Source organism: Parasteatoda tepidariorum, chromosome 7 (assembly GCF_043381705.1).
Source record: "Parasteatoda tepidariorum isolate YZ-2023 chromosome 7, CAS_Ptep_4.0, whole genome shotgun sequence".
In the NCBI taxonomy this organism is placed as follows: Eukaryota; Metazoa; Arthropoda; class Arachnida; order Araneae; family Theridiidae; genus Parasteatoda; species Parasteatoda tepidariorum.
The window spans coordinates 17,563,750-17,576,239 of NC_092210.1; the positions used below are offsets into that span (position 1 = coordinate 17,563,750).

General features: G+C 30.9%; 1 protein-coding gene across 1 annotated transcript in view; it reads left to right on the forward strand.

The window, feature by feature from the left end:
- The first annotated feature begins 2,574 nt into the window (after positions 1-2,574).
- Positions 2,575-12,490, forward strand: part of LOC107449740 (uncharacterized) — a 41,228-nt gene continuing 31,312 nt past the window's right edge. The window contains exons 1-2 of the mRNA XM_016065370.3: positions 2,575-2,726; positions 8,291-9,306. Of these exons, the coding sequence (XP_015920856.1) occupies positions 9,018-9,306 (289 nt within the window). The 5' untranslated portion in view covers positions 2,575-2,726; positions 8,291-9,017. The remainder of the gene's footprint in view (positions 2,727-8,290; positions 9,307-12,490) is intronic.

The following is a 12,490-nucleotide window of genomic DNA, read 5'->3' on the forward strand; positions in this document are numbered from 1 at the left end:
AAGTGAGCTAGTTAATATGAAGTGTACTTTAAACAACCTTAAAACAAGCTTAGGTATAAATAAAATGACTTCATACATCTCAATAAATACTTCACTCTCTTTAGTTGAAATAAGGTATATTTTTTTATACCTCGTAAATACCTCACTCTCGTTAGTTGAAATAAGGTTGATTTTTTTATACCTCATAAAATACCTCTTTTGATACAAGTGTAAGAAAAACAACCTCGTATACCTTAAAAATCACCTTATCAGTCTGGTTGATTTGAAGTGAATTTAAAACAGCCTCAAAATAAGCTTAGGTATAAATAAAATGACTTCATATACCTCAATAAATACCTCACTCTCTTTAGTTCAAATAAGGTAAAAAATTTTATACCTCCAAAATACCTCTTTTGTCACAAGTGTCAGAAAATCAACCTGGTATACCTTGAAAATCACCTCATCAGCCTGGTTGATTTGAAGTTGATTTTAAACAACCTCAAAATAAGCTGAAGTATATATAAAACAACCTCGTACACTTTAATTACAGCAACCTTAAATATACCTCAAATCAACCTTAATACCTCAAATCAACCTTAAATTTTCGTAAGGGTGGGAGCATTAATTGCTTGAAGTGCAGCATTTGAGTCAGACAATATTACAACTTTTGAGAAGGAGTTATTTTATTAATCTGGTAATTTCGGAGGGGGGTTTTGTTCCCCAAAACTACGCCGCTGTATGCAGGTGGTCAATTATGCGGAACTTCGAAATGACTGTGTTTGGACGGACCTATTGGCCACATCAGGCAAATTTGAAAAAAATTCGAACTCTCCTATTTCTTTAAAAAAAACTAATGCCGAGGATTTTGCGAAATGCTGTCGAAGGTTGCAAAAACAATCGTGGTGCCTTGAAGCGGTGAGTTTGTATAGGCGAACCATCCGGTAGCCGCAGGCAGCTAGTTTCTTCTATCATTAGCAGCATTGGCACGACAGCTCATTGTGAGCCAGGGCGTTCCTCAGAAGCTTTTCCTATTCTGCCCTTCTCCCAGCAATTGATTTCCAGTTCTTTACTTTTAGGATGGTAAAATCCTCATCTACACAGTCTTTCCATCTCTTTTTGGGCCTTCCCCTTGGCCTTTTGTTGGAGGGGGTTGCATTGACTCTTAATGCTGTTCGTTCTGGGCTCATTCTCACTACATGCCCGGCCCATCTCATTCTACTTAGTTTAATAGATTTAATGATATCATCACTATTTAAGATCTTATATATTTCAAAATTATATCTTTTTCTCCAGTTGTTGTTATCGAGGATAGCGCCAAAGATGGTTCGTAGGACGTTCCTTTCGAAGGTTGCTAATAACTTCTCTTCCCTTTTTGTTGCAGTCCATGTCTCTGAAGCATAAGTCAAAACTGACTTGATTAATATCTTATAAAGTAACATCTTCGTCTTTCTTTTTATTAAGTGAGATTTTAATAATGATCTTAAACCATAGAATCAGCGATTGGCAGCGATTATTCTTTTTCTGATTTCAGGATTAATGTCATTTTGATAGTTTATTTCTGATCCTAGATAAGTAAAAAATTTTACAGATACAAATTTAAAAGAATCTATTTCAAACAATTTAGGGATGGTTTCCATTCTTCTTCTTCTATAAAATAATTAAATTAAGCACACAAAAAAATTAACTCCATTATAAAATTGATTTTGATGCATTTCATATTTACTCTTTAAGCGCTATTGTTTTCTTTAATTGGAAAATTCTAGTCTTTAAGTCCTGGAATGTTTTCCCTGCAGAGTCCTAACTCTTCAACGAAAAAAATAAAAGTTTACAAATGTTTATGAAAGTTTGCGCTCTTTTTGCAGTTCGTTGACAACGGAAAATAAAAAATTCAGTGCTTCATTAAAACGATCAAAAATATTTAAAATAGAAGTAAAAACGGACAAATCAATAAAATTATCTTAATCTTATGCTGTTAGTTAAAATCTATTGTGTAATATAGTTAATCGAACGATTGAAACCTAAAAAAATTTATTAGTTTGTAAGAACTTTTCTAAATTGGCCCTACGTGCTCTACTATCACCAAATTAGTTTTCTTTGTGTAGGCAAGACATATAAAAATAGTATCCAATTAACATTCAATACATAACAGACAAAAGTTAATTTCTCAGCCACTATCCATGCATGTTACTTTCTGACTCATTAGTAAATTATTTAAAAACGTAACATCCTTTGTTACTTCGACGACTCACGCGGTTATAGAACGAAGATATCGATTGTATATTTAACCACACTTTTTTCTAAGCTCGTAAATAGTTTCTACGTGCATTAACTGAATTGTTATTGCTTAAAACAAACCAAAAAGTAATTTAATACACGTATGAAAAGTTTCGAGAAGAGTAATTTAAAAACTTCTTCCCCGATTTAGTACAATTCCCTTGCGATTTTTGATTCTTTTGCCACTTTTATCCTCTTAATCTATTAAGGGAGTTCGAAAAGCAATTTGCGTACATGGCTATTAATGTCCAGAACACAAATAAGTGCGAAGGCATGTGCTTGTGGTCCGAGGAACAATGGAACGAGAAAAGTTCTGAAGCTTAAATAAGTCGTTACGAGAGAGGTGCATTGTGGGAAAGCAGCTTCTCAGTTAAATACATCTACCTGACAGCGGAGCTTAGAGTTCTTCTCTGTTTGGAAAACGTGCATTTCTACTATTTTTTCAGACAACTGCAAACGATAGTCTTGACGAGGTAATGCATTTAAATATTCTCTTAGTACAATTTATTAATTTAAAATAATTATACGAAAAGTTTTCCGAGATTTTTGTTTATTATTTTAAAATCAAATTTAAGTATGTATTTTATCCTTAAATTTGTTTATATTTTTGAATTTGGAGTACATGATATGTATGAAAGTTCTTAGAATAATTTATTCTATGAATGTTCAGAATGCAAACGATATGCTTTTTTTTTTTTTTTTTTTTTTTTTTTTTTNTTTTTTTTTATCTTTTTTTTTTAAAAAAAAGAAAGAAACATGTGAAATTTGTTTTCAAATTTTCAACAAACAATCTAAAATTTTTTTTTGTTCTATTAATTGCAAATAAATAAATTAATATTAAAGTCTCGTTCTAAATTTAGTTTTTTACAGTTTAATAAGAGTGCAATATTTTGTAACTAATAAAGTGACAGATATCAAATTTATTAAATTGTAATTAGTCAGTTTTATATAAAAATGCTAGTTATTTTATTCTCATGAAACTTAAGAATAAGCAATAAATTTAATGAACAGGAACGAAAAAAACCGATGAAGTTTCCACTTGAGTGTTTAGTTTTAATACTAATTTATTAGTTAACACGCTGTAACCGAGCAAGACAGTGTTATCTGTGATTTAGGAGCTGGTGGCTAATATTTTTTCACTCAAACGCCTTTTCGGTTTTTTTACTTATTCAATTTTATACGTATGTCTTAAACTGGGGAATCTAGATAAATAATAACTAACGTCATAATTAATTGTAACGTGCCAGTATCTATAAAATGACAGGTGTTTGAAAAACCTAAACCATGTGGATAAGTTGATATCCATTAAAGAAAATTAAAAAAAAAGACTAAAGAAGTTTTTTTTTGTAATATAGCATCAAGTCTGGTAAAGTGGTATTTGCAACATAATAAAATAATAATATAATTGGTTTTTGAAGAATAGAATGTGGTTATGATGAAAAGAAATAATAAGTTGTTATAACTAACTACTTTTTCCTATATATAACTCCTACTAACTACTACCACTAACTACTTTTCTTGTTCTTATCCTATTAAAAATTGTATTTCAAAGCGGAAAAAAAGGAGAGAGAAAAATTTGGGGCAGGCGAATTCATAAACATAAATTCATAATTCATAAATTACAGATTTTAAGAAATAGTTTTCTAAGTTTTAATATTTATCTTTGAATTAAATTTATCTTTTCATTTTTTGCTTATAAGCGTTGAATATTAATATTTCGTTATATTAAAAAATTTAAATTTTATTGAGATTGTCTTTTTTTGGGCCACTTATCGGTACTTTTGCGAGTGATCGGTATTTAGGATAATGCCGGTGAAAACAGATAGGGAAAAATTATTTTTCTTAACCACCTCACGTTTCATATAGCGATTTAATGCTTTTAATGCCGTTTTCCTTAATTGCGATTCGACAGATTTTGATAACGGTTTAGTTTTTTCTTCCTAATAAGTGAACTTTTTGGTTTAAGATTTTCAAAATCTAAATTAATGGTGGTGATAGAAAGCCAGTGTATCTAAACGTAAATACTTTCAGATTGGTATTTTAAGTGAACGTTAATGAAAACTTTCCTAGCTTTATAAGTATTTTAAAATGAATTTCTCAAACATTTGGTAGATAGGTGGGTACTTTATTTACGTGAGACTAAAGCTGCACAATGGGATATTGGCGACGGTCTGGGAAACATCTCTGAGGATGATCCGAAGACATACCATCACAATTTTGATCCTCTGCAGAGGGGATGACTCCCCTGCTTTGGTAGCCCGCCGACCTACGCGTGAAGTCGAGCACTTTACGGTAGAACAGTTTAACAAGGACCGATGCCACACATCCTTGGTCCCTACGCAGGCTGATCAAAATGGTCATCCACCCGCTTATTGACCGCAACTAGTAATGCTTGACTTCGGTGTGCTACTGGGAACCGTGTCTTTACAATCATGTCCACTACGGGATCAAACCTGTGGAATAATATGAGAATAAATGAGTGGTAGCAAAATTTCCTTAATTGAGAGGTTTTTGAAATATTATTTCAAAACAAAACCATGATTTTATAACATGTTTTTATAATTTAACTGCAAATTAATATTTACGTGAAGTTGTAAAATTAAATTTGCAGTAAAAACGCAGTTCAAGTTTCACTATTATTTATTTATAAAATGTGCCGTTTTTTATTTTTTATTATTAATTTTGAAAATCACTTTTTGTGACTTGTCATAATTTCAAAATGAGTACTCCGTATGTATTTTATAAGTATTCCGTTCGTACTATCTGAATATCTGTTTTGTAAGTTTGTATACCTAACTCTGGTGAACTAAGCTCAAAATATGACTTAAATGTCTAAGCTCTGGCCATGTCGATCCCGCACTTATCTATGTCATAGACTAGTTGGAAAATTCAGAGCTTTAAAAATGCCCCTGCCGCCTTTTTACAATGCCCCATGGAAAAAAAATTCTCAAGTATTTTCTTATGTGTCTGATACTTTTAGGCTTACTACATTTAGCCAATATTCCTTTAGGCTAATTTGGAAATAATGAGAAGAATTACTCAGACTGAATTTGCTTAGACTTATAGCATTAAACCTTCAAGATTATATAAAATAAGCAATTTCTGAGCTTATTGTAAACTATCTAAAATGAATTGCGCTAATTAAGAAAAGAATGATAAATTTTCTAATAAGCCTAAAGTGAAGTGAGCTAATTTTAAATACCCTAAAAAGTTTCAAGCTATGTAGAAAATGCTGGGGCCTTTCCGATTAGCCTGGTGCATTGCAATATGACGGCGACTATTTGCTAAGACAGGGATTACTCAATTAGACAACTTCTATAATGATTAGGCTATGAAGCTGTTTAAAAGATAAACTATTGTCGTAAAACATTTATTGCAAAAATAATAATATTACAAACATTTAACTAAGCACGAAATCTCGTAGTAAGAGCAGTAATAGTAGGTTGCACTCAAAGAAAAAAAAATAGCTCAGTATTTAATCAATTCTCTCTAGCTAGAAGAATTGTGCGGAATTTTAATAAGATCGTTACATTAGAACTGTAAGAAATCTAACCTACCGACTCAAAAATAGAGTTTTAATAAAACCAGGATTGTAAAAAAGAAAACTGGTTTTACCGGAATTTTTTTATAAAAAATTGAAATCTTAATTTTAAGTTTGTTGTATTGAATTGATTATTTTTAAACGAGATTACAAGTGAAGATTTACTTGAAACGTAAAATTTATATGTTTAATTATTTGTCACATGTTTTGTTGTATATTTGCAGCATCTATAAATTACCAATGAATGCAACTTCTTCGTTTAAGAATGAAACATTTCTTATGTTTATTTAGTTTTTTTCTGATGTAAAAATTACTTTAAAAAAAGTGTTCAGAACAGCATGCCAATTATGGTATTAAATGTTATTTTAAAAAAAAGAGGTATTTTCAATTTCTGCTTTTAACTCTCTACAATTTATAAAAAGTTTCAATTTCAATGGAATATTCTACTAATAAGCTTCCTAAATAAAATATATAAAAGCAGTTTTTTTTCTATAAATAATATCTTAAAATTTGAATTAAGAAAATTCTATAACTATTTTAATCTACACAAAATCGTTTTATTAAAACATGTAATTTTTCATAAATGATGTAAATTTATTTTAATTGTGATTTAAATTTCTACATCCCGCTTATATGTCATAAAAATGCAAAATTCCTTTGACAAAATATCATTTATTGAAATTCGAACTCTTAAAGAGATAATTTGATTAATAAAAATAGTGAGTTTGTTAATAAATTCAGAAGTATTTAACAGGTTTATCGAGCACTATTGTATTCATAAAGAGTAAAACGTTACATTTTTTGACCTTGCTTTGAATGCAGTTAAATTTAAGGTATCCGACTACCTTCGGGACAANTTTTTGTAATTTCCGGTAAGTTGACCAGCTGTCATCTGTTACTAAAATAGCTATAACTAAAGTTCTGCTTGACGTGCATTCAAAAACAAAACAGTTTTTAAAACTAGAAAAATTGGGCATTATTATAAAGCAATAAAATAAAAAAGTGATTTTTTGTGAAAATCCTCTTTTTAAGGTAGTCGGATACCTTAAATATCAAGTTAATTTTGCTAAATTATATGAGTCATTCAATGTGTAAGTTGATAAACTCCATAAAATGAAAAGTGGAAAGCGCGATTAAATAAAAGTACATTATTTTTAAAATTGCTTTTATAATATAAATTTTTATGTAGAAAAGTGTTCTCGTTTAGTGGTTTTAATCTCTTTTATATTACTTTTTTAAATTTATTAAAAATACCAGAAACTAGGATTGAACAAGGTGGTTTGACATTTAAAGATATTTTAAAAAGATTGGGGAATCAATTTGTGTGCAGTGAACGGTTTAAAGTTGAATTCTTGAGTTAATATGGCTTCATTGGCTTGGAAGTTTTGTTGAGATAAAAATTATTGACAATTGTTTTGGCGTTGAAGTGAAAAATATAAATTTAAAAAACTCACTTTCCAAAAAAAGTGGGCTTACTAGCAAAACATTTAAGGAAGAAAGTTTGGCCCGCTATGGTGAATTTCTCTGAATAAACATACCTTTTTTCCGATGGATTCGGATCTCTGAGCTCTAAAATATACGGGGGTGGCCGCAATCTGGGATATATGGTCCCAATAGTTAGGTCAGGAGAGTGATATTCGAGAATTTTTTAAGTAGTTCGAAAAATTTTTGCACACGATTATAAAATTTGTTTATCCAAAGATAAATTCATGCAAAAAGGAACTTTTTGTAAATATTTATTATTTTTGAATTGCAAGTTACACAATTTTTTGTATCTTTTTAAAGAATATAATTTTTTCGTCCGAAAATGCAAATTTTGAGTGAAGGCGGTAGAATAGTTTCTGAGAAATTGAATTTTAAAGAAAGTCGTATTTTTAAAAATTGATTTTTCAATAACTATTCGACCGATTTCACTCAAATTTTGTATTTTTAAAGTGATGTAAAAAACTGTATACTTTACAATTTAAATTTTTCTTTTACTGTAATTAAATTAAATAATAAATATTTACTAAATGTTAGTTTTTGCATGGAATTATCTTTTGATAAACGAATTTTTTAATTGTATGCAAAAATTTCTCGAGATATGGCGAAATTAGCAAAAAGAAAAATTAACATTGAGGGGCCCAAACTTTGGGTCTCTCTTCTGACCAAACTATTGGGTCCATGATTCCCAGGTAGCGGCTACCCCCTATATTTTGAGAGTCAGAAATTCGAATTTATCGAGAAAAAAGTATGTTTATTCAGAGAAAGTTTGGTCTTCTGGCTGATTTTGTAACTTAAACTATCGTCTGCAACTTAAACTATCGTTTGTAACTTAAACGATCTCAAATATTCTAATTAATTAGCATATTTGAGATTACCCCCTCAAACCACTAGGATTGAATCCTAGAACGTGAAGATCCAATTAATCGATCAAAAATTATTTAGGGTGGTCCGTTTTTTATTTTGCGCACTGTATGTACATTAATTATGTTCATTTGTCACTTTCTTTTTTAGATTGTGGAGCAGAATCCCGCTGATTTTCAACAGTGAAATTCGTTTGATTTATAATTGTTAAAAAAGCGTCGAATAGTATAATGAGTCTAGAAATTTATCAGAAATCGCACTTAATTTTAAAAATACATATTCAATTCAAAATTTCAGTTTTTAAATTTTTAATGTTCCAAAGTTACTAAAAGCAATGGCACAGTTTAAATATGCTATAAAATGTTTTAAGGGAAATTCAAAATTTAATAACAATCTTTCAATTTTTTTTTCATTTAACTCTTAAGCTTTATGTCGAAATTCAATAAATCTCTTCATTAAACTCGCATTTTTCGAACTATTTACTTGTTATATTTTATTAATTTTAAATTAATAAAGAACTTTATTAATTTTAAATGTTATAATGTATAAAATTCTTAGCACATGACACCTAAAATTCATTTAACTTTATTAAGCATCTTCTATTTTTAACTCATAATTATAAAATAATTTAAAATTTAAAGAAATCATTCGAACATTTCAGCAAATCGACCTGAAAAATCTTACAAAATTTGCAAGAAAACTGAAATTTTTAGAACTCATTATTGTAAATACATTTTAAACATAAATAAATTGTTCCATCCTACTGACAAATAAAACGCCAAAATTCAATCAGAATTGCAACAACAAAAAAATTATATATTTTTAATTTAATAGCATAAATTAACATAAATATGAACAAATCTTTCCAAATGGCACAATGGTTATTTTTACGTGTATATTTGTCTGCCTTACAGTCATTTTGAGTGGTGTTTCGACGCTTTTTTTAACATTTAGTTTATTATCGGACGAATGGGAATTCCTAACCTACGAGAAAGCATCGATTGAAGAAATGGCTAAGCTCAAAAACCATTCCTTACAATGGCTATCCGGTGATGTGGGCAAATTATTCATGCCCGAGTTAACAATAACACAAAACATATCAGGTTCAGTGGCTTACCTAGTTCCAGCTCGTGGTGGTGTCAACAACTTATGTCCTGATTTACCAGGTAAGATTCTTTTAACCCTAGAATCGATGCTACAGCTCATGCGATTTGAATAGGACACCGGAGTTGAAAATTAAAATTTAAAAATAGGTAAAATGTTCGCTATTAGAATTGGGAAATCAGATTTTATTAAATTTTGTCGATTCCTTTGAAATTTTACTTAAATTTAGGAAATTGCTATCTTCACTTGTTTGAGCACATCATAAATTTCGTGAAAAGCATTTTGCTTAACTCAATGCTACATATTAATTAACCAGGTTGCTTAGACAAAATAACATAAAAGAAAAGTAGTGTGTGTTAATTGAGTTCTCGGTTAGTACCAAGAATCGAACCCGTTATATGTGTTGCTCACGTGAGAACACTGCCACCCCTTTATACAGTGCCTACGATTTTACAAATCGTAAATCGTTAAAAAAAAATGTTTGAGAACTGGTCGTGACGTTATAATGGATGAAAAGGAAACTGTTATTGCCCTTCAAATCACATTAATCTAGATATAGAACATTTTTTCCGTATATTTACTATAAAAGTAAATTATGCCAGGATAGTCTGGTTGGTAGGACACTGGGCCCACGTCGAAGAGATCGTGAGTTCGATCCCCGCCTGCCGAAAACTCCCCCCCCCCGTGTACTAAATGGAGACTGATGTGCGTTAAATCTGTCGGGTCCCAAAGTCCTCCATGTTCCCATAACAAATCAATACCTCTTGGGGTACTGATCCAGGACCTTTCTTGTCTTTTGGTTTGGGATCAAAATTACAAGGATACGGAGTTGAACATTGGTAGTCGTAATCCCGGAATTGGGTCACCTGCTCAACGACAGTTATTAAATAAAAAATATATAAGTAGAATATAAGAGATCAGATAACTTCAGTGAGGAAACAGTTTCGTCAAATATTTAGAAGTTCTCGATTTGTCGAACATAATTCTCAGAAATAACAAATTATACAATTCAAAGTTTGCTGAATCGTCAAAAATGAGAGTAGTGCTTCTAAGAGGATTTTTTTCTTCTCTCTTTACTTCAGAATTCCGAAAACAAGCAAGCGGGTGACTATTTAATCTGTCCTTCAAAATGTATCCTAATTAATATTAAAAGGTGTTTTGTTACTATAGGTTAAATTTTTAAACGGCGATTTTATTTTGAATTAATTGTTGCCATTTAACTGCCGATATAGCTATTTTACATCTGTGAAGTATTTAAATAGTTAGTTTAAAACCTAACAGAAAACAAAGGATTTCTTGGATCAAACATTGAGGTAAACTCGCTTTACTTTCCTCTTAGACCTTCCACGGTTAGCTTGATGATAAGAACTTTACTTCCGATGTATTTTTCTTGGATATTTTTATACACTGTAGCCGGGGGAAGCCGAGATCAGTAATCGACCAAGCCAATGCTATAATTCGACCCTGTTGTTTTTACTACTCTCAGTTTACGTGGAATTATCTTTGGATAAACGAATTTTATAATTGCGTGCAAATTTTTTTCAATCTGCTTAAAAAGTTCTCGATATATGACGAATTACGCAAAAAGGTAAAATTATCATTAAGGGGTCCAAACTTTGGATCGATTTCCTGACAAACTATAGGGACTCTAATTTCCCAGATTGTCCCCCTATATTTTGGAGCTCAGAAATCCGAATTCGTCGAAAGAAAGGTATGTTTATCCAGATAAAGTATGTTTTTGTGTCTGATTTCGTAACTTAAAATATCGTATGCACTAATTAATAAGCATACACTAATTAATAAGCATATCACCTCCTCGAAACATTAAGATTGAGTCCTAGAACGTAATGATCCAATCATTCTTACTTACATATTTATCCTCTTCGTGCCTAACTGGCACATAAGGCCTCGAGTCTTTTTTGTTTAGAAAAAATTTGGGTACGTTACCCTTCACAAAATATCTTTTCATAAAAACGGACCCTTCACAAAATATTTTTACTTAAATTATTTTGTGATGGATTCGTTTTTATCTTTTAATCGGACCCTTCATAAATTTGTTTATCTTCATTATTGTTTCTTTCACCCCACTCCCCTTCCCAGGGGTGTCGGGTGAAAGAAAGACAGATGTAAGTTCTGTCTTCAGCAGACGATTCTTCCTTTATTCGTCCGAAATGAATATTCTGCGTTCAGATACCAAATATTTGTAAGTTACATCTCTAATTTAGTAGCAGCAATTGCTGTTTATTTTTTGGAATTAAATTTTTTTAATTACAATTTTACAGTGTTGAGCATAATCTTGTATCTCTTTACAAATTAAAAACTCATTGAAAAAGTTTTTTGCAATAACAGGATCCTACTTGCACAAATTCACAAAAGCAGGACCCTGGTTGAAAGCATGTGACTTAACGTTTATTTTACATTCACAAATTTCGAGTAATTTTTTCACAATTTTATAAAAACGAACCTTTCGCAAAATGTCTGGATAGACCCCTGCTTTTTCTCCACACACTCCTGTCTTTGGCTAGGCAATGCGCTTCTTCCCATTCAGTTAATCCTGCTCTACCTAGATCTTCCTTAATGCATCTTTGCCGTGTTAGTCTTGGTCTCCCTCTTTTTTCTCTTTCCGTCTGGCGCCCATGAGCTTGCAACATTTGCAAGATTGTTTCTATGTGTTCCAAGTATATGGCCGAGCCATCTCCATCTTCGCTATAAAATTTCTTCATGAACAGATGGGATATTATTTTTCGTTAAAAGGTCTTTATTTGTTACACTATTGAAACTGAAGATGTTTAGTATTATATATATACTAGCTGTACCCTGCGTGCGTTGCAACGCTTTCAATTTGAATTTGAATTTTGTATTTAAGTGTGTAAATGACATTTGCGATTATGATTTGAAATGCAAATTTTATTTAATGGTGAAAAAAAGCAGTTAATTCTCTAGGATATCATTAGTGCATTTTCAAACAGACATGTATGGTGATGCACACGGAGCATGAAACATATTTTGGACAATGATCTGAAATAAGACTGGATCTATGGTGACATCAAGAATTTCTGCTGATATCTGATCAGTTTTAGAAGGTGGTTTTTTTTCAATAAGCCAAATTAGAATGTGTGCCTGAGGCAATCCTCGTTTTTGCCATTCAATAGAGTACACCCAACACCGTGTCTCTCTAAAAACATGACGCTTCACAATGAAATCAAGTAAAGATATTGTTATTAAAAAAGACACACGTGCTGTAAT